Source organism: Rattus rattus, chromosome 5 (assembly GCF_011064425.1).
Source record: "Rattus rattus isolate New Zealand chromosome 5, Rrattus_CSIRO_v1, whole genome shotgun sequence".
Lineage (NCBI taxonomy): Eukaryota > Metazoa > Chordata > Mammalia > Rodentia > Muridae > Rattus > Rattus rattus.
In genome coordinates this window covers 123,597,719-123,619,558 of record NC_046158.1, presented here as the reverse complement: position 1 = coordinate 123,619,558, position 21,840 = coordinate 123,597,719, and the positions used below count along the sequence as shown (strand labels likewise).

The 21,840-nt window shown below is 51.2% G+C and overlaps 1 protein-coding gene across 1 annotated transcript in view; it reads left to right on the top strand.

Annotated features, from left to right (window-relative positions):
• Nucleotides 1-18,718, top strand: part of Rrbp1 (ribosome binding protein 1) — a 61,943-nt gene extending 43,225 nt beyond the window's left edge. Inside the window, 18 exon segments of the mRNA XM_032904322.1 lie at nt 1,085-1,238; nt 3,480-3,618; nt 4,993-5,162; nt 5,288-5,322; nt 8,379-8,469; nt 9,145-9,237; nt 10,774-10,866; nt 10,945-11,028; nt 11,156-11,245; nt 11,786-11,878; nt 11,993-12,064; nt 12,675-12,770; nt 13,686-13,769; nt 15,507-15,602; nt 16,254-16,337; nt 16,666-16,764; nt 17,563-17,706; nt 18,179-18,718. Of these exon segments, the coding sequence (XP_032760213.1) occupies nt 1,085-1,238; nt 3,480-3,618; nt 4,993-5,162; nt 5,288-5,322; nt 8,379-8,469; nt 9,145-9,237; nt 10,774-10,866; nt 10,945-11,028; nt 11,156-11,245; nt 11,786-11,878; nt 11,993-12,064; nt 12,675-12,770; nt 13,686-13,769; nt 15,507-15,602; nt 16,254-16,337; nt 16,666-16,764; nt 17,563-17,706; nt 18,179-18,217 (1,756 nt within the window). The 3' untranslated portion in view covers nt 18,218-18,718.
• The last annotated feature ends 3,122 nt before the right edge of the window (nt 18,719-21,840 follow it).

The following is a 21,840-nucleotide window of genomic DNA, read 5'->3' as shown; positions in this document are numbered from 1 at the left end:
GGAGTCTGGTGGGCAGGGGATAATATCAGGTGCCTCTCAGTCCTTGTGCCGGCATCCGGGCACCGTGGCACTTTCATGCTCATCCTTATTGCATCCCCTATTTGAGGTACAGGGCAGAGTATTAAAGCAGATTTGTTCAGGATAAGTAAGGGCCTGTTGGGGTCTCAGTCCTCCACTGGGAGGATATGGGATTGAGGAACCTCACTGTGGAATTTACTGATGCTTTTTTTCTAGAGAAAGTGCTGAAGCTTGGGGAAATGCCACCCAATTGTCAACTGCTGCCTCCCTTCAGTTCAGAAACTGCCTGGTGGGGGTGGGGTATACAGCAGCCAGGTGGATTTTACCAGTCCTGGCTCCTTCTACAAGTCCTAAGCAGTCCCGGGTTCCACACTGCCCTTACCAGGTCATTCGGAGCTCTGCACTGTACAGTGCATGAGCTAAAGACTTAAGGAGCCCCACAGCAGCTCTCAGCCAGGCTTCCGTCTGTCTCCTTGCCTTATGCTTTTCCTGAAGAAGTAGCATATGTACTAGTGACAGAAGTAGACATTTGATTAGTCTGAATTTTCCTTTCCATTAAGTTTCCTGAAATTCCAGAATAATCTTAGGTCCTGAGTCCCACTTTAAAATAACAAGCAGAAGACAGTTTTTTTAAGTGCCCTGTGCTCTAGTTTTGCATGACTTCCCAGGTCCTCTGCTAGAACACGGAGCCAAGACAAGTGCCGTCAGTGCCTTCAGGAGGCTCCCTGGGCTGGCATCACATCTGCCAGCAAACGAGACCTTGGCGTTTGTGGGCTGCTGCCCAGACACTGCCGGGAGTGAGCGGAGGTGCCGTGCACCGGTCTTGCCTTTGGGTTTCCAGTGGTATCTGGGAGAAAGAAGCCTTTTGCTCTCTCTGGTCCACATACTGTGTTGGCAACCTGTTTTTAATAAAACACCAAAAGCCACATGGTTGATGTGCAAAAATTACTTGAATACGAGTGACAAGATGTGGACACTAAAATCAGAAAAGGCAGCTATGCTAGAAGGAGGAACAGTGGCCAGGCTCTATCACTGTCCTCAATTGGGGCTGGGGACTGTCTTGCAGGCAGAACACAGAACTGGCAAAACTCCGACAGGAACTCAGCAAGGTCAACAAGGAGCTAGTGGAAAAGTCAGAGGCCTCCCGGCAGGAGGAACAACAACGGAAGGCTCTAGAAGCCAAGGCAGCCACCTTTGAGAAGCAGGTTCTACAGCTGCAGGTGAGTAGCAGTGGTAGGCACCTCAGTGCCCATTCACTGCCCACCAGAGCTGATTGCATAGCAGGGATGGTGCCTGGTCAGAGTCATCCCTTTCCAGTCATGATGGACAGCTGGGGATGTAGTCAGTGTTTGGGGCTTGAACCTTGACCTTTGCTTGTTAAGAGTCATAGCACACGAAGGGTACTATGTGCTAAGCATTGGTATAAGTACTTAGTATCAGTATGAGTCTGGTTGTAACCTACCCTGTGAGGTAGGGACTGTTGGCATCTGCCCTTTACTCACAAGGAAGCATGTGTCCCAGAGAAGTGAAACAATACTCAAAATGTGCCTGGCCAGGACGCAGCAGAATCAGCATCTGGATCTCCGTCTGGCTCCCTGAGCTACCGCAGCCTGCAGTGGCCAAGCAAACTAACTGCCTGTAGATCCTGTGGCTCGGAAGCTGGTTTCTCAAGGGGTTGCCCAGTCTCCTTCAGAAAGAGGGAGGTGTCCTCTAGCATGCTGGGTAACACTCATGGGACTCAGTCAGCCCATGGGCCTTAAGGCTTCTGCTCCTGATAGTTTGTGTCAAGCCAGATTAGCCTAGCCTGAGGCAGTCAGCACTGAGCAAGCTGAGTTTCTCTGTTTCTGGGTTTGAGAGCAGCACCTGTTCTGCCGTGGGACTTGGAGGGGGGGCTATGCGAGACTGCAGCTTACTTTTTTTGAAAGGAAAGGCCTCTTTCATTCTGTCCTTCTTTCACCTGCAACTCCTTCTCTGTGAGTCAGCCGGTTCCTTAGGGACCAGGGCAGGCAATGCCTCCAGGGTACAAAGTCTTAGATTTTTATTTCTGTGGATGAATGATTTCCTGTGGTTGTTTGTTGTTGAAACCAGTACTCTAACTAATGTTGGCTGTGAGTAGAAAAATGTGCAGTGTCCCTGCAATCTGGGTTGATTCCTTCTCGTAAGAAGTGAGACACAGACAGGCTGGCAGTGTTCTTTCATGGGTGACATTTGTGTCTGTCCTGTTCCTGTCAGTTTCCAAAGAGAGTGAGGATATTAGAGTCCAAGTAGGGAATCAGGCTCCTGTGATGGGAGGGCAGAGGAGAAGCAGGCTTTTCCTCTAGGAGGCGCTAGACCATTCTTCACTGTTGTGCCTTCCCTGTGGAGCGGAGACAACCTTCTCACTAGAATGTAGAGAAGACCTACACCCTAAGGCCTGGATATGGTGTTTGCTTTTCTACAGCTGAGGGGTCACAGCCCGTCCTCAGTAAGGGTGCTCTAGGCTGTCTTGGTGTATCTAATTAAAGTGTTTGGCCTAGCACCACCCCATGCAGACATTGCCCTTTTCAAAGAGAAGGAAAAGTGCTGTTTTCATTCTGTCAGCTCCTTAAAGGGGTTGAGGCATGATCTGGAATCTCATGTTAGCTGACTAGAGTTAAATGTTGACTGGCCCCTCTCACCTACCCAGGCCCCAGACAAACTTGAGTTCTATAGAGATCTGGCTTTTTGCAGAATTAGATTCTTCAGAAGGTCTGACAAGTCCTCCTTCCCAGGGCCCAGTGTATGGGAATGGTTGACAAGCCAGAGGAGGATTGCTTGAGATCACCATAGGTGAGAACGGCCTTTCAGCCACTGAGTGGCAACAGAGGAAGAACATCAGGCACTAAAGCTTTGTGGTTCTGAGCAAGGATGAGGCGCATCTGTGTTGACATGGAAGTCTTCAAGATTCAGACGAAAAGTAGGAGAAATGACCATTTTATGGGTCAGACATGGTTGGACACTGATGGCTTTGTATGGCTGAAGCTTTAAGTGGAAATCTACAAGTGCTCTACAAATGGGTACTTAACTGTGTGCCTTGCTCAAGTGCAGTGCTTCAAGGGAGAGGACTGTCACCGATGGGGAAACTCCCCCAGAAGGAAGGCCTCTGGCGGTTGTCCTCAGTGAAGGGGTGCTAACTGAGGGACTCCTTGTCCAGGCTCAGAACTATGTGGGAATTGTCTCTTTCTTATTGAAATTGCATTGTAGTTTCAGTTCTCCTTCAATCATGTGGGTCCCAGAGATTAAACTCAAGATCATGCTTGCGACAAGCACCTTACCTGCTGAGCCATGTCACTGGCCCTGAACTTTGTTCCTTGCCCACCACGCAGAGACTGCAGTAAATAGGACAGCCACACGAAGAGCATTGTTCTCTACAGCCCCGAAGCTTTAGGAGCCGCTGCTCCTTCTCTGCTTCTCACAGCCCTCTTCCCTCTGTTCCTCCTCAGGCATCCCACAAGGAGAGTGAGGAGGCTCTGCAGAAGCGCCTGGAGGAGGTCACCCGGGAGCTGTGCCGGGCACAGACGAGCCATGCCAACCTCCGAGCGGATGCTGAGAAGGCTCAGGAACAGCAGCAGCGAGTGGCAGGTGAGTGCAGTTCAGTAGCTCTTTCTGGGGCTGCCCAGAGGAGCCCTCTGACCTTGGGTTGCTATGGGAACCTGCATATAGTGGGCCAGGATTGTCCCCTGGGAACAGAGTAGAACCTGTAAGGGCCAAACATGAGGTGAGGACAAGGACAGTAGGGCAAGGCAGGGCTGACAAGTGAGGCTTAGGCAATGCCTGTGATGAGAATATGACAGTCACTTACTCACCATTCCTCCTGACCCCTGTCATGGGCACTGGACTAGCACCAGTGCTAGCCATGAGGACTAGTCCCAGCAGTGCCTTATGGACAGACAGTATGTGGAGGGGCAGAAGGTAACTTGACTCTCTAGATAGATAGTTTTTGTCACAACTATGACACTTGGCTGCTGGGGGCAAAGCAGCCATTGATATCCTGTGATCTGTAGTCCTGGCATTGAAACAAAACTTTATGACAGGGGTGGGAGTGAGCAGCCTTTGGGCCAACTTGCTGGCCTCTGCTCTAGAAGGCCAGGTACGCCTTTAGCTGCTGTATGCTTTCTGAAGTAGAAGGCAGGATTTGAGGCTAGGCAAGCATGGTGAAAGGGGAGGTCAGCCAGTGCAAAGCCCTGAGTGAGCTTGATGTCTGTAGACACCAGGACAAGAAGGCTGAGGAGATGGGCAGGAGCCTGGTGCTTCTCCTGTGAGTGTGAGGTGTGACAGGGCAGTGACTACTCAGTGCTGATAAAGGGGCAGAATGTCAGATGCTGGGGGCAGAGTCCTAAGCTTCAGTGAGGGGAGAGGCGAGCTAAGGCAAGAGAATAGCCAAGTTCCCACACCTGGGAACTGGGATTGAAAGTCTGCTGCTCTGTTCAAGTTCTCTTTGGATACAGTGCGAAGCAATAGCTAGGACTGAGCTGGAAGATCAGGCTTGTGGGAGAGGGAGTGTCAGAGACGCTGGACCACTTTAGTTGGGGGACTTCTGAGACCACACAAGGAAGACGGTGTCTCTCACAGAGAAGGCCCAGGGCAGGCCCTTAGGAGGACATCGTCACTGGGTGTGTCTCATTTCTGCTGAATCTCAGCTCATATCTGGCAGTATTTTCTAGAGAACAAGTTGTCCGTGGCTTCCACTGAATGTGCTCTGCTTCCTGCTAGTTCTCCACCCGGGGTTCATTTCACCTTGTGGTACTCACATGATGCTGCCACAGCATCTTCTCTCTTCACCAGTCCACAAGAAGAGTTCATGGATCAGAAGTCTGTTCTAAGGCCTCTGCACACATAGTGCAGTCCACAAAGAGGCCCATCATGCTCTGTGTGTGTTAGAGGAGGGGCCAACAGCTGAGGTGTCCAGCCAGGCGCTCCCAGACCCTTACCTCTCTCCTTGCCCTTCTGCAACAGAGTTGCACAGCAAATTACAGTCCTCGGAGGTGGAGGTAAAAAGCAAGTGTGAAGAGCTGAGTAATCTCCATGGGCAGCTCAAGGAGGCCAGGGCGGAGAACTCACAGCTCACAGAGAGGATCCGTTCTATCGAGGCCCTTCTGGAAGCAGGCCAGGCCCAAGACTCCCAGGTCAGTCACTTCTCAGGCCAGTTGGAGGAGAGGGAGGACTCCCCTGAGCAAAGGGTTTCCCATGATGTCCAACCCCTACACATAGAGCCTTGTGGAACCAAGGAGTTCTCTGTGTTTCTTTTCAGGCCAGCCGAGCTGAGGCCGACCAGCAGCAGACCCGGTAAGCTTCAAGGCAGGCTGGACGGGACTGTAGGGCTGTAGCTCCCGCTGTAGCCCAGGCTGGCCAGGGCCCCTGGAAGCTAGAGCTTTTACTGGAAGGCTTGGGTCTTTGGGGAGAACCCCTTTTAGAGCCTTTCTTACCTGCTCTGTCAGTGACTTTGAAGACAGAATACAAACTTGGGTAGGAAGCAAAGCTGTCTCCTAGGGGTTTGCATTAGTCTGTTCTCCATTGTTAGAGCAAAACGTGAGGCTGGGTCCTCTCACAAAGAAAGGGGATTTCTTAGTGCACAGATTCGGTGGTATCTGGGCTCTGGTGAGGGCCTCCTTGGCTATCACATCATGGAGGGAACACTGGCAGGAGTCCATGTAAGGAGACTGACTGCTCGTGGTGAGGCGGTGAGGTGGTGAGGTGGTGAGGAGGTGAGGTGGTGAGGAGGTGAGGTGGTGAGGAGGTGAGGTGGTGAGGAGGTGAGGTGGTGAGGTGAGTGAGGTGGTGAGGAGGTGGGGAGGTGAGGAGGTGGTGAGGTGAGTGAGGAGGTGAGGTGGTGAAGTGGGTGAGGGGGGTGAAGTGGTGGGGGGGTGGTGGTGGTGGGGCTGGAAGTCTGGGGTCAGCGAGAAGCCAGGGCAGGCTCACTGTTTACAGCGGCTTTCCCTTATAGGATGAATCCCAAGAAACCAGTGTCAGTCTCTTTAGGGTAGCAGTCCCCATGACCTCACTACCTGCCTCCCATTCGGCCTTGCCTCTTAGAGGCCCCACTCTTCCTTAACATTCCTACACTCAAGGCTTCCCAGCAAAGCATGAATGCCTGAAGGACACAACAGCGAAATTCTAGTAAACTCTTCGGTCACTCGTCAAGAGCCATTTTAGCTCTGGGAGGGAAAGACCTCTGCTAGCTCTGTGATGCAGTGTTCTCAGTGTCTGCAAGGTGAGGGATTTTTAAGGATTAGGTCAGGCAGTCATGAGGAAATGGATATGGCCCTCCCTTTCTGCTGTAATCTAGAGTACCTTGTAGGGATTGTTAACTTAGTGAGGTGACGTCCCTGCTGGCCAAACTTGTCTTCTTGCCCATGTCAGTATCCATACAGACCCACACCAGGCCATTCTCAGGACTGTTAGTTGTTGCTAAGGCCAAGTGGACCTGGGTGGACCAGCTCAAATCAGGCTCTCATCCTGGGACCAGTTCCTCTGCGGCAGAGGCCCACATTCTTGGGAGGTGAATCATGACTACTATGGTGTAGGACCCCAGAGCAGCCGTGTTGAGGAATGGTGAGGAGGGTGGTCTTCATCTCCCTGCACATTCTGAATGTGCCCTAAGCTATCAGCCAGCAAGATCCCTCATTCCGGCTGTTACTGCCAAAGAGTTGTTGCCCCATGTGCTTTGCAGCAAATGCAGCTCCCCATCCACAGCCTGACCCCTGGTGTTCAACTTGGCTTTGTAAATGGGGCACCTAGAGGGAAACCTGGAACCCACTTGAAGACCTAGAGCCAACCGTCTCCATCTCCTTTCTCAGAACACATGGATGAACCTTGTTTCTCCTGACGGTGTTTACAAGGGTAGAGAGACGGTATTCATTAAGGATTTTCTCTTGTATCTTAAGACCAGATTTTTTGAAGCCTGACATGGTAAGATACACCTGTAATTTTAACAGTTTGAAGATTGAGGCAGGAGGATTACAAGGTCAAGGCCAGCCTGACCTACAAACCTGTCTCAAAACAAACCACCTGAGATTTTTGTATCACACTAAATTACTAAGATAATTCAGTCACACTCCAAATGCCTGGTGTTGATCTGTCAAGCAAGAACTGGTTGGTTTCCTTCTGAAACAGTGTATCTGTAAGTTGCCTGGGTGTGACCATCCTGTTCTGAACTGACATATCAACCCCCACATGTTCTGAGACTGCCTAGGAGGTGAAGGTCAGCATGTCCTTGCCAGTGACCTGTATTCCCTGCTTCTTCAGGGTCTTGTTCTGGGCATGCTCTGGGGTGTTTTGCTGGTAAAGACTTTTGTGTAATGCAGTGGTAGAGGGAGAATTTGACACAATCCCACTTTGAAGGTGGAGTCAAGGTTCCATGGACCTGAAACCCATAGCCACAAAACCAACCAGTGTCTTCAAGTGTAGACCTGCTGTATTACAAAACCGGAAACTTTGCTAGACTGAGTCCATCATTAATTGTGGTCAGGATAGCCATGAATTCAGCCCATGCTGACTTTATATCATGTTGGTGTGAATGGTAGTTTTCAAAAAGGTTTTGACTATGTCCTCCCAGAAGAAACATGGGTGTGTGTTTGTCCCCTTCTGGCTGACAGTGACAGTCAGATCCCTGCATCCTTTGACTGGTGGCAGCTCTTCTCTGCCAGACTTGCCCTGGCATCTCAGAGTTGCTCAGGCTGCTGATTGAGAATGTCATTGACCACTTCTGGATTTTAGATTTTGCATAATCTGAGTCTTACCATCTGTTCTGTATTCTAGTGCAGACGTATCACATTAAGATGTCCATTTGAGGCTTGAGTATAGCTTTTATTTCTGAATGGTGAATGTCAATGAAGCTCATTGGATCTTTACATCTGGAGAGCCCTAGAAAGGTCCCATAGTGTGAGAAGTTCTCTTCAGCTTGTTCCGTAAACCTCAGTTCCAGAACTAAGAAGAAGGAGCATTTTAAGTCTCAGAAGAGTTATAAGTCAATTGAGAGCTACTAAGAGCAGTGGTGCCCAGAGTTCCAGTGTGTAATGTGACAGCACTGCCCTGAGTCCTTAGCACAGCTCTGAGGGCCAGGTGTGCATCATGGAGAGGGGTCAGCTGGCAAGCTCTGTGGTACCAAGGTAGGACTCTGCTAAAAGAAAGAAGGTCTTAAAAACACTACTTGTGTCTCTCATTTGGGTCCATGCCTTACTCTTAGCACTTAAGGTGAGTAGAGAACGAGTCTAGGCAACTAGACAGGCTTCTCTGAAAGCTTATATCCAGGCAGATGGGAGGACCTCAGTCTGGACCAGGGCATAGGCAGTAAAGAACTGAACTCTTAGAGCCCAGACTAAAACCTCATCATGTCTGCCTAGTCTCAAGGAGCTGGAATCACAGGTGTCGTGTCTGGAGAAGGAGACCAGTGAGCTCAAGGAGGCTATGGAGCAACAGAAAGGGAAGAACAATGTGAGTGGAAGGTGCCTGCACTGGGGTGGGATGAAGGGGCAGAGAGAGGAGGCTATGGGCAAAGTCTTCCACTTCCGTGCACACCACCCAGGCTCTACAGGACCTAACTTTGCCTCCAGCTTCTTTCCCATTGTTTGCACGAGGAATTCAGTGTGTGAACCTCTCTTCTGCCTCTCCATTCTCACAGTCCAGCAGCTGTCCCACAGACTGTCCAAGCATGGAGCCACTTCTGGGCTGGGAACACAGTATACCACATCTCCTGTGCTTGCCTGTCATAATCAGGGCATGCTTGTTGCCCAGTACCCTCCCACAGGGACTGGAGTTTCCTAAGGGAGTCTCCAGGCCAGGGCCGTGCCAGGGGCTAGCTTTCTGTTTTGGAAGCAGGAAACTCTTCCCTCTGAAGAGACAGGCTAGCTCCCTACTTCATCAGACCAGTGTTTCCTCCTCCTGGCCACAGTACTAGCTTCATCCTGAGCACTTCCCTGTGGGGTGATGTGCACATAGTCCGAGGAAAGAGTAGTTAGTCCCTGGCAGGTCCTGTGAAATGCCCTGGTCTGGGATAGGGAGATTCCATGGGCCCTGCTTTAGCTGACACCTGCTTGAGGCAGCTATCCTGTGGGGACCATGCTGTGACTCACTGCATGTGGGCTACTGACTTTCTCTGGTTTCCTCTAGGACCTCCGGGAAAAGAACTGGAAGGCCATGGAGGCCCTGGCCTTAGCTGAGCGGGCGTGTGAGGAAAAGCTGCGCTCCCTGACCCAGGCCAAGGTCAGAGCACCCGCCCATCCGAGTCCTTTGGTCAGGCCAAGGCTAGAATAGCAGCACCTCTCTGACTTAGTAAACACCATGAAACACACATGGACAGGATTGCCTTGGCCTTAGAGTATCTCCTGGATCCAACTCAGCATCTCCCAGGCTCCTGTGTCCTCTTCTTTCCTTCTCTTCCCTCCTTCCTTCCTTTTTACTTTTCCTTAAGATGGAGAAAAGAATCTGTGCCCTTGATTGCCTCTCCTCTGTTGAGAGGAGTGCAGACTCCGAGCAAGCCCAGGGTTATGCCACTTTTTATGCAGTTTTTATCCTGGCCTACATTGAAATTATGCCTGTCAGGGAAACGATCTTCTCATTTGGGCAGAAAAGTCCTCTAGTCTAGTGCTCTGGTTATGGAGCCAGCATGGAGTCTCATCTCTAGCAGTAGTGACCCTAAAGCCACTGCACCCTACTTATCACACATGTCCATCGAAAGGGAAAGGCTCTCCTGCCAGCATCATGTGCACAGGAATGTCTGTCTCCATAGGACCAGCCTTGCAGTGACACTCATGGCTTTCCTGGGAAGCATGGGGGTGCCAGAGGAAACCTGGCAGGCTAACGCTGGCCATACTATCCTCTTTAAAGCTGAAATTTGATTCCCTGAGTCTTAGACTTTAACCCAGAACTGACCCATGACCCAGCCCAAATTATGGGCAGATTTACCAAGTTGTGGTCTCAGCTCTTACCTGACTGGATTGTGACTACACAGGTAGACGGAGAGGACCGCCTTACCTGTCTCATGGTTCACCTTCATGTGTCAGGTGTAGGTAGTGAATGCTGTTCATAGTTGGGGTCCTTGCCATCAAAAGCCACAAGCCATGCCAACTAGTGTGGAGCTGCCAATGTCCTGCGTGTCTCAGTTTTAGACAAAACTTCCTTTTATGCCAAAGTTCCCTAAAGCCATTCCACAGATTGATGTCCTCAGGGAATGCAGCTGTCCTGGGCTTTGCTTCATGGCTCCTTTAATTCTCTGGCTCTTTTCCTGATGCTGTGCTCTCAGTGGTGGACACTTCTGGCTCCCTCTGGAGGGCCAGAGAGAGGTGTCAGGCATGGCACAATTTGGGATGAGTCAAGCTTTAGTCACCTTTACTATGTTCTCTAAGTTGGTTTAGCTCTGCCTGGTGGGAATTGGGTCCCCTTCAACAGAACAGGATAGCTAGAGATGAGCCTCCCCAGCCTCTGTCCCTGTCTTCCACTGACCCTAACCCCGGTGGCTGCTGGAGCTGCCCTGCTAGCATCCACAGTTTCCATCTGTTATGATGCCATGCACTCTCTAGCCTGCCCCATCCTGCCCTAGCTGTATCCTTGGTCTTTATATATGTGTGTATATAATACACTCAAGCTAGAAAGGAAAGTTAATGGGACCTGAGTGTCTACTGGTTTGCACAGATAATCAGGGGCACAGACCAAACAGCCTGGCCTCCTCCGACCTGTCCTCCCATGTGCTGAGAATGGGGGCAGAGGCTGAGTGCTGCCCTTCTTTCTCCCACCTTCCAGGAGGAATCAGAAAAGCAGCTACATCTGGCTGAGGCCCAGACCAAGGAGGTCCTACTGGCCTTGCTCCCGGAGCTCTCTGTCCCAGCTCACCAGGTAGGAAGGAGGATGGCTCCCTGGGTCCCTGCAATTGTCAGGAAACAACCTGGCCCTAACATGCCTGCTTCCTTTTAGAATTATGCTGACTGGCTACAGGAAGTCAAAGAGAAGGGCTCTGAGCTGCTGAAGAAGCCACCTGCTTCCGTAGAGCCCTCCTTGGTAAGTGACATTGCTGCGTACTGGCCTTTCCTGCCTAAGCCCTCTGGCCCCGAGGAATCGGGCTCAGTCTTCAGTGAGTTGTCAAGACAAAGGGCTGAGTAGACTCTGATGACCCCTTTGCCCTTAGGACATAGTCTCAAAGTTGAAGGAAGCTGAGGAGACCCAGAACTCTTTGCAGGCTGAGTGTGACCAGTACCGCACCATCCTGGCAGAGACGGTAAGCAACCAGGGCCAGCCTTGGTAGTGATTTGTGACTCCTTGGTGTTTCTAGGGCACTGCTAGGAGGGAGAGCTTGGGGTCTTTGGGGCAGGAGATGTCATGGTTCTGTGTGACCTCAAGTAGCCCTGTTGCCCTCTCTGGGCCTCATGTCTTTAGTTGGATGGTAAAGAGGATGAAGAAAGCTCTTGGGGTTTTGCTGTTTTTAAGTTGGGAATAAGTGGTTTAAGGTCTGGGGCTTGGAGAGATGGTTTCAGCAGAGAATGCCTGGGCAGGCGGGTCAGGGGAAGGACAGGTGGGCAGAGAGTAAATGGGGTTGAACCCTTTGATTCCAAGAACAGTAGGCGTTGTAGCAGCTTTATTGGGGCCACAGACCTTATTTCCTGGTACAGCTCTGCCAGGGCCGGCTTCTTCCCCTGTGACAGACACTGAGTTAAAAAGTCCACAGGGCGCAATAGCGCTGCTAAGGGTAAAGAAGATAGTGCGAGTTTATGGGGTCAAGCTAAGAAGGGAGAGAGCCTCAGTGTCCCCTCCCCTACAGGAGGGTATGCTCAAAGACCTGCAAAAGAGTGTGGAGGAGGAAGAGCGTGTGTGGAAAGCCAAGGTGGGAGCTGCCGAAGAGGAGCTCCAGAAGGTATGGCTGGGCTACATAACGGCTTCCCCAATCCCTACCTATACACGCGTGTGTGCACGCACACACACGCACGCACACACGCTTCCCACGCTTGACGAGTCTTCTCTTTTGTAGTCACGGGTTACAGTGAAACATCTAGAAGACCTTGTGGAGAAGCTAAGAGGAGAACTTGAAAGCTCAGATCAGGTATATCATTCTCTTTCCGAGGTTTCTTCTCTGTTGTGCTGTAAATTGCTGGGCATGTTCTGACCACACGAGCATTGCATGGGTCCTTGTTATTTTTTTTTCCCCCTCATGGACCACATGTCTAAGGAGGCTGTTCTCTTCTGAGCAAGGGTTTATCCTATTTGGCCTAAGTGATGGGTGGCCTGGGAGCCATGGGCGCTGGCCATGCAGTGGCTTTGGATATATACTTCAGAATTAAGAATTAGTTATGAATCAAGGGGCCTACTGCTCTTTAACCTACTGCAGCAAACTTTAGCCTTTGTAAAGGTGCCCTCCAGCCTAAGGTTTGCTCAGTGCACATCTAAGGACTGTTCTGCCCACTCCTGAGGTCTCCTTGGTAGGGCCAAGCAGGACTGGAATTTCAGTTTGCTGTTGAGTAGGGGTGGGATGGGAGATGGGGGCAGGCTCTCTTACCAGGGATGGTTTTCTTACTGACCTCGGTTTACCGGGTGGCATTCATCTTTACTTGTTTCAGGACAGCCAGACTTTGCACCTCTCATTTCCGTTGTATTGTTAGGGCCCCTGCTGATCAGTAAGAGACTGACCAGTGTTCATGTCTGTTGCTGCCCAGGTGAGGGAGCACACTTCCCATCTGGAAGCGGAGCTGGAGAAGCACATGGCAGCTGCCAGTGCAGAGTGCCAGAATTATGCCAAGGAGGTGGCAGGGGTGAGTGGATTCGTCAGTCATTCCCCAGGTCCTGGTCCTGAGTGGTCTCTGCCCCAGGAAACCTAGGTTATTCCCAGTGACTCCTTTACTGTTTGAGTGCTTGTCAACAGGAGCCTCAGGAGCTGGGTTTTCAGACTTCCACCCAACAACCCTGCAGATGTCCCTTTGGATTGACAGCTCTGGGCCTATTGGGGCAGATTTCAGAAAGCCAGCCCCAAGGCAGGGCAGGGACAGAGCCTTCCTTATGAGAGTGACCCCTCATGCTCTGGCTGGCCCATCAGCATGTGGCCTCTCTGCTTGGCTTGCTATGGTCATTTTTAGCTGAAACTGAAGTTCAATCAGTCTCTGTCTTCTTCCTGATTTCAGAAGTAGAACTCCCAACCTTCAGTCTAGTTTGGATTGAAAACCTTTGCTCTTTAACAAGAGACAATGGGCAGGTGTCTTAGGGTTCTGTTGCTGTGAAGAGACCATGACCACAGCGACTCTTATAAAGGACAACATTTAATTAGGGCGGGCTCACAGTTCAGAGGTTCAGTCGTGGTGGGAAGCATGGTGGCATGCAGGCAGACACGGTGCTGAGAGTCCTACATCTCGGTCCGCAGGCAGTAAGAGAGGAACTGAGAGCCACTAGGCTTGGTTTGAGCTTCTGAGACCTCAAACCCCACCCTCTAGTGACAAAACCTTCCTCCAGCAAAGCCACACCCACTCCAAGAGGCTCGCCTCTGATAGTGCCTCTACCCAGAGGCGCTTCTGAAAGCCTGGGTGTGCCATCCTTCCGAAATCCGCTAACAGGAAATTGTACCTGTAGAGCATCCCCGTGCAAATCCCCAGGGCTTGGATTCTCTTTCAGTGTGAAGTATGAACTCATTGGAACTTTCCCCCCTTTTACCCTTCATCTGGTTGTTTCCCCTGAAGTTGAGGCAGCTTCTGCTAGACTCTCAGTCTCAGCTGGAGGAAGCCAAGAGTGAAGCCCAGAAACAAAGCAATGAGCTTGCTCTGGTAGGTTGACTTACGTCCAGGGCAGGGGTGTATGATACAGGGTGTGCGTGTGTGGTGTGAGTTGATGGTGCTGCTTTGATATCCATGTGGTCTCTGCAGCTTAGCAGGGCATGCCATGCATCAGTCACGTAGGGTAGGCAGGCTCAGTGGGACTACGGCCGCTTGCCGAAAACTCTCAGCTGGGCTTGTAGCTGCCAGGGGCTAGGATGTCCACATTCTGTTTCCTGTCTTTGGGCAGACCTGGCTCCTTCTCAAGACCATGGGCTTGGGGACCAAGGGCTGTGGGACATGTAGGCCGTAGCAGCCTGTTTGGTCAGCTGAGCAGTCCAGGACATAGGACCCCTGACATAATAAGGGGCTTTCATAGCCTTTTGCCATTTCTGCTTTCTGCATGTTTTCCTGCTTCAATGATGGTTCAGGCCGTGCTAGTCTTCCAGTTCTACAGGATAACCCGCTCCTTCTGGCCCTCTGTCAGGCACTGACCAGATAGCCCTGGACAGACGTGAGGAGCTGCACCATGCAGGTTGCCTCCTGTAGTCCAGTCAGGTTTTCAGTTTGCAGCTGCTGTGTCTGACCCCATGTCCCAGCTGCATGGTCTCCCCTTTCACAGGAGATTGTCATCCCCAGCTCTGGCAAAGGACAGCAGCCTGTGCCACCATTGTAGCTGTGTTCTGTTTGGTCTGCATTGTCATTTGAAAACCTTGAAGTGATTGAACATGTGCTGTCCAGGAGAGCAGCTCTGGTGTGTTAGGCTGCCCGTCTCCATACTTTCTACTGCACCCAGCTCACTGGATCCAGGTTTTAGGCCTTGTTCAAACTACCATACCAGAAATAGATGCTGCCATTCTCAGCCCCCCCCTCTCACCCCGCAAGGGGTGTAGCCCAGGCAAGGCATGCACATAGTACATGCCTGCCAAAGGTTGGTTTCTGTCTCTGGGGCCTTTTGGGAAGACAGACTTGGGGTGGCTTGCTGACTGACACTTAAGTGGAGACTGTGACCACCCAGGTCTCCTAAAGAGCTTACACTTGAGTTCTGTCCCCAGGCCTTCTGACTGGGACCTTTCCCAAGCAACCTGTGACTCTGCTGTCCTTCAGATGGGAGGCCCATGGTCTAGTGGACTCCGAGAATTACAAGGCAATAATATGGTCTTACCATCTTGTCTGGGCCCCCAAAAGGCCATGAGTAGGACACCACATCCTTGAAGAATTGGAATGTGACATGTTGTCATTGCCTCTGTTCCATGTAGACTCCCTGGCTTTGTATGGTTGCTCCTGGGGGAGAGGGGTGTTGCCCCACAAGTTCACCTCAAAAAACACACATGGCTCTCATTAGCCAAGAGGCTTGTTGGCCCCAAGGCTTTTGAGGCCCTGAGTGCAGTTTATGGTCCTAGCCTATCCTTTTTTTTTTTTTTTTTTTTTTTTTTTTTTTTTTTTTCCCTGAGCTGGGGACCGAACCCAGGGCCTTGCATTTGCTAGGCAAGCGCCTACCACTGAGCTAAATCCCAACCCCACTAGCCTATCCTTATTGCACAAGGGGACTTAAATATCCATCATAGATGGCAGACCTTTACTCCTCCTCCATCTCTGAGGAGTCTCAGTGTCTGTCTGTCTGTCTGTCTCTCTCCCCTCCTCCCCCCACCTCTGGTGAGTGCATGGGTGCTTGTGTGCGCGCATGCGTGCTGTGTACCTGCATGCCACCAGTGTGTATTTGCATAAACCTGCCCCTCCCTGTTTCAGGTCAGGCAGCAGTTGAGTGACATGAGGAGCCACGTAGAGGATGGTGACGTGGCTGGGTCTCCAGCTGTCCCTCCAGCCGAGCAGGACCCTGTGAAGGTTAGGGTGATAAGCTGGTCCTCAGACGCGTTCTGACCTCAGGTGGTGCTCAGGGGTGGGCAGTCTCTGTGCTGACTAAACTGAGTGCAGGTATTCCAATCCCCCCTGCTAGCCACCCTGCTTGATCTGGGTGAGTCCCCAGAGTGGAAGGATGTACAGTCAAGGGCAGGTGACCAGGGCCTCTCACTACCGAGGAAGGGACTCCTGGACAGCTTGGGTTCGGGTCTGTAGCCACAAAGGGGGTTTGTCTTTACCTGTAGCCCTTTACTGGGGCACTGCTGGCCGGACATCTCTCTTCAGAGTTTTGACCAAAAAAACAGTTGCCAAGAGCAATTGGCAAGAGGCAGGGACCTATCATTGGGCTCCTTTTGTGGACCATGTCATGCCTCATGACTTTGGGGTCTTTCCTACCTTGTGAGTCTGTGAATGGCTCCTGAGAGTACAGTGTCCCCCAGCGTCTCTTTTCAACTTGTCTGCTTCTCTCCTGAGTCTGAGGCACTGTCTTCCCAGAAATGAGAGTGCTAAGAATGACAGTGCAGGAAAAGGCCTAGGGAGTCCTAGAAGCAGCTTGAACGGGGAGCCTACAGTTTCAGTCTGCCCCAGGGGGGCCTCTGCCAGCTCTCCAGTCACAGTTGTGGTGTCTCCATACAGTTGAAAACACAGCTGGAGCGGACAGAAGCCACCCTGGAGGATGAGCAGACACGGCGGCAGAAGCTCACAGCAGAGTTTGAGGAGGTTAGGTCCTGCCTAATGGCCCCAGCCCCTAACTGTCTTGAGAGCTTGGACATCATCTTTGTCCTTCCCAACTTTCCCACCAGGCACCTGGGCTAAGAAGCTGTGGGGCACCTGGTGCGTAGGCACTGGTGCTGGCTCTGCCCTAGGAGGAGCCTTGTAGGTTTCTGCGTCTTTTGGGGGATCCTGAAGGCCTGGATGCTTGTGGATTATCTCCAAACTTCTTGCCCATGTGGATCAACATGATGTCCTCTTAGGCTGGGGATAGCCCTCCCTTGGTGAACTTAGCCAGGTTTGACTACTAACCCAGATGTGTCCCCTCTCCGACAAGGCTCAAAGTACAGCGTGTCGGTTACAAGAAGAGCTGGAGAAGCTCCGTGCTGCTGGCCCCCTGGAGTCTTCAGGAATAGAAGAAGTTACACAGCTGAAGGTAGAGGATGGAACTGGGGTACAGTTTGGACTTGAAGGTCTTCAAGGCTTTGGTCATTGTCTTAGTCACGAGTCTATTACTGTGAAGAGACACCTGACCAAAGCAACTCTGCTAAAGTAAAGTATTTAATTGAGGGCTTACTGAGGTTTACTCCCCATCACAGCAATGCGTGTGGTGCTGGAGCAGTAGCTGAGCTACGTCCTGAGCCGCAGGTCAAAAAAGTGGGCTTTGCTTGGGGTTTGCACGCTCATATCCTAATCCCAGAGATACGCTTCCTCCAAGGCCATACCCATTTCAGTAAACCATACCTCCTAATTCTTCTCAGATAGTGCTACTCTCTGACGACCCAAGTATGCAAATCTATGAGCCTATAAAGGCCATTCTTATTCAACCCACCTTGACTCTCCCAGTCATCCTTGTTCTGGGAGAGGGGCCAATCCAGAAGGAGCAGCTTCCCTTGCCACACCTAGTGGAAGGCACTTGACCTAGAACTAAGTCATATCTCAGTTACAAGTTAGTGTCCTCATTTAAATGTAAGCTTAGTAAAGCTTGGTTCAGATACACAGGTGGTGGCCTTGACCTTGGGCAGTGCACAGTAGACAGTCAGGCCAGGAAGCTGTCTGAGAAGTAGCAGAAATTGACAGAACACAGGCAGAATCGTCAGTAAAGGCTTTCTCCCAGCCAGCACTGTCTAAGTAACCATATTCATGTATTCCTGTATTCGTGAGTCATCAGAGCTAGCTCTTCCTCCTGGTATATCATGTGAGAGCCAACTACTTTCCACCCTCTGGCCTGCAGGAGAGACTAGAAAAAGAGAAGAGGTTAACAAGTGACCTGGGACGTGCTGCTACCAAACTTCAGGAACTGTTGAAGACAACCCAGGAGCAGCTGACAAAAGAGAAGGACACAGTGAAGAAGTTGCAAGAACAGCTGGGAAAAGCAGTGAGTACTCAGTGCAGGCTGGACTACAGGGCTAGCATCCAGGCCTCCAGTGGTTTGTTCCAGGCTGTTTAGGGACCCCAGGGAAGCAGGACACTGGGGATAGAGAAGTGCAAGGGGAGCTGACATCTGCATTGCTGGCTTGTCCTCACCCTGAAGCCTGTGTGGGCCCCTCTGCCTAGTTGGAATGCCTTGCATGCAAAACCATATTTTTAGCCACACTCAATGCCTTAGATTCCTCTTATCATAGGGTTACCCCAGTTCCTACGCATGCACCCCCAGCCCCTGGAGTCAACCCTGGGCCTCTAGACTGGCAGGTTTGCTTTCTCTGAAGTGCTTGGAGATGCTTGTGGAGCTTCTCTGAGGGAGGACTTATGGGTCCTGGGCACACAGCAAGTGGTGGTGATTGGGGCGGGGGGTGCCTTGATTCCTGACCTGGTCTGGTCTCGCCTTTACATGTCTACTTTGTTTGCAGGAGGATGGTAGCAGCTCAAAGGAGGGAACCTCTGTCTGAGTCTCCTCGGCAAACTGTTCAACTTACCAAAATGCCTTACACATTCCTTACAAATAAACCAACCAACACAGCGTTATCCAGGCCCAACTTCTAGTGAAGCCATTGGAGACAAGTCTCAGAACCACAGAAATAAATCTTCCAGAACCCCAGTCTGTAAAAGAACCTTTGTCACATTTGATAAACACTATTCCCGGGAGCAGCCCTGGACCACCTCGAGCAGACGCCAAAGCCCTCCTCAATGCTGACAGACCAGGGTGTGCTGGGAGTCCAGGACGCTCGGGATCATGTCAATCAGTGCAATTGTCTGTATTTCTCAGTGGGGCCGGGTTGGGAAGCAACAGGCCAGGTGGTGAGTTCTTAGAGGCTGCTGAGCAGACTGGAGGGCCCCAGCCCAGCCCAGCCCAGCAAGGCTGCAGCCCCTCACCCCTGGAAGTTGCCAAGCAGAACTGACATGTGACTGCCTGGATGTCAATGCCATTAAAACCAACGTGTTGCCCGGCACTGGGGTCTTGTGTGATCGTCTGCTGGACCTCTCCCATCTAGCTACTAAGCCTGAGTAAAGCAAAGGATAGCGGTCCTTTCTGAAGGCCGGGACCCTGCATGAGTCATTTGGAGTCCCCTGCTTTCTGCCTGCCCCACCCTCTCTAGTCACTTCCTAAATTCCAGAGTTCCCCAGTCAGGGCAAGGACCTGGATACTAACCATGCCTCAGGGGGCTGTTCTCAGGTAGAAAGAAGCCACTCTAGATTTCCTATGACCTCAGAACTGTGAGCTCTTGGCCCAATAACCTGAAGTAGGGGAATCTTGTGCAAGTGGTAGGGGCTTGCATAGAGGGAACATGGACTTCATATAAAAAGTAGTCACAGTAGGGCGTGAACCTCCAGGAACAGAAAGTGGCTCCTCTGTGCCAGGCTCCATCCAGTCTTGTCAGACTCTTCCACAGGCAGTGGTTCCCACCCCTAACCTGTTACCCTCCAAATCCTAAGAATCTGACTGGCTGAACTTGGCTAGGGAGAGCTGGCCCTTGGATGCCGCTAAGTCCTGGGGTAAGGGCAACTGGAGGGTGAGATTTCCACACTGCTCTGCTTTGTATCACAGAGCAACCTGGGGCTCTCCTGCTGGCTGTCACAGGAATCTTGGGAACATCGGTATGCTTTACTTGTGTCCTCTTGCCACCCCCTCACACCACAGAACATAAACTACCTGAGACCACATGGCCAAGCACTCTGGCCCCAGCTCAGGAAGCACCTATGAACCAAGACATGGCTCTGCTGTGCATTAATGAACAAGGTGGGGGGGGTGCCCTGGGAGATGGTGGGTGGTTGCAGGTGAGGGAAGATGGTAAAGGTAAGGCCAAGAAAGTATTCGGTCACGTGGCTGGGCAGTACATGGCAGCAGAAGACAGTTTTTAAGGAAGGAATTCAAAACCTTCACAGAGGCCAAGGGCCTTCCGACACTTCTCCCCATGGTTTCCTACTGGGAGACTCCAGCTCTGTGCCTCTCAACATTGCTACTGCTGACTCTAGTACAGTTCATGCTGTGGTGCCCCTAAAACCATAAAATCCTCACTCTGCTTCGTAACTATAATCTTGGTAGTTCATAACACTTTGTTTTCTGATGGTCTCAGGCACAGGAGTGGGGGAGGGTGCTAACAGCATCCATGCCTAGGAAGATGACCTCTGATGCCTCCTGCCTACTTTGGTAGGTTTTCTGTTCCTGTCCTTCCTACACTGCTTCCTTGTCCAGGTGGGCCCCACTGAGGCTGCCTACAAAGCCAGCATCCTGCCTTGGGCCAGGCTTCAAGTGAGGGTCATGAGAGATGACCAGAGGAGCATGCTTATCCCAGCAGTGGTCTGCCCAGTAGTGCTTCCAGCTCTGTTGGTGGTGTGGGCCATGTGACAGTGGGCATCAAGGACACTTTGAGAGAAAAGAGACGAGTAAGGGTGGCGAGATATTGAGGTTACCTCACCAGGCTTCAGAATCTGTCCCAAAATGCAATGGCTTCTGCTTGTCTGCCAGTGGAAGCCATGTCTACCACTGACAGCCTGTAGGAGGCTAGCCTGGCACCTTATGCACACTACTTCAGCATCTCTGACTCAAAGGTGCCACCAGTCCTGACAACCTGCCCAGCAGCAGCACCTCCCAGCCAGCAGAGGGAGCCACTACAACTGCCACAGTAGTGTCCTGGATCTTACCTCAGCTAGACCCAGCTGCGCAGCTGTTCCAGAACAAGGTTGCCTCTCTCCACTGGACTGCAACTCACACTGAGCAGTGGTCTACAGAGTGTGAAAGGTTAGCAGGTGCTGCCATTGCTACCACCGTGCTCAACATGGTAGACACCATAGGGACCTTGCCCAGTCACAGCTCCTTGTCCACCAAAACTAAAGAGGTGCTCAAGCAGTCCCAGCTTCTAGTCACTTGACTGAGGAGGTGGGCACAAGTGTCATCTCCAGGACTGCCCAACCTCCTCTAGTACCGAGCTACCAAAAGCTTCTCTTTAGACATCCCACACAGCCACCAGAGGTGCCCTGCTACCTAGGCAGCTCTGTAGGAAGGCCATGATTCAACCTTTCCAAGGGACAGCTGCTTTCCAGAGACTGGTATTTTTGAAAGTAACAAACATTCTAGCCAACTCCTGATAGAATTCTGTCTGCACTGGCCTCCTAGGTGAACCCTAAGTTGGCTTCCCATATAGACATTTTAGTATGCCTACCCTTGAGAGTGTAACTATCTTCTAGAGATGGCATATGCTTAGCAGTTTTGTTCTTGACCAATGTCAACAAACATGTAAACCTTAGCTGCAACAGAACTGAAACATTTGTTAGCACAACTTGGGACTCAGACTAGGTGTCCCCTGAATCTTAGCAAAAGTCACCTACAGAAGATAAACGGCCTCCAGGAACCATTAGAATCTACCCCATTTCTGGAGGTGTTCACTTAGATTGCTTAAAAGCCTCCATGCAGCACCCCTGCCTTACATGTCTTACAAAGGACAACATTTAATTGGGGCTGGCTTACAGATTCAGAGGTTCAGTCCAGTATCATCAAGGCAGGAATATGGCAGCATCCAGGCAGGCATGGTACAGGAAATATGAGTTCTACATCTTCATCTGAAGGCTACTAGCAGAATACTGGCTTCCAGGAAGCTACGATGAGGGTCTAAAAAGCCCACACCCACAGTGATATGCCTACTCCAACAGGGCCACACCTTCTAATAGTGCCACTCCCTGGGCCAAGCATATACAAACATTACAACACACCTATGTGCCTGAAGCACAGCTGTGGTAAAGGCACGGGAGCCATACTTCACAAGCAGAAACACTTTAAATAGCCATGGGTAATACCTAGGTATTCTTGGTCTCCTACGTTATGATGCCTGCTGCAATGGCTCCTGAAAGCTATTTTGCAGAGATTCAGGATGAAGAGTGACAAGTGGCCAACTTTTTTTTTAAAGAGTCTAATGGAAGTGCAACTTACATTATGCTTGCAAACTCTTCTTGGAATAGGAAAAAGATGTCCCAACGTTTACAACTGCATTCTCACTTAAGCAGAGTGTGCTATGACCCTAATCCTATCAGAAATGCCAAAACCTGGAGGGCTTACTGCCTAGGGAAGGTATACTGG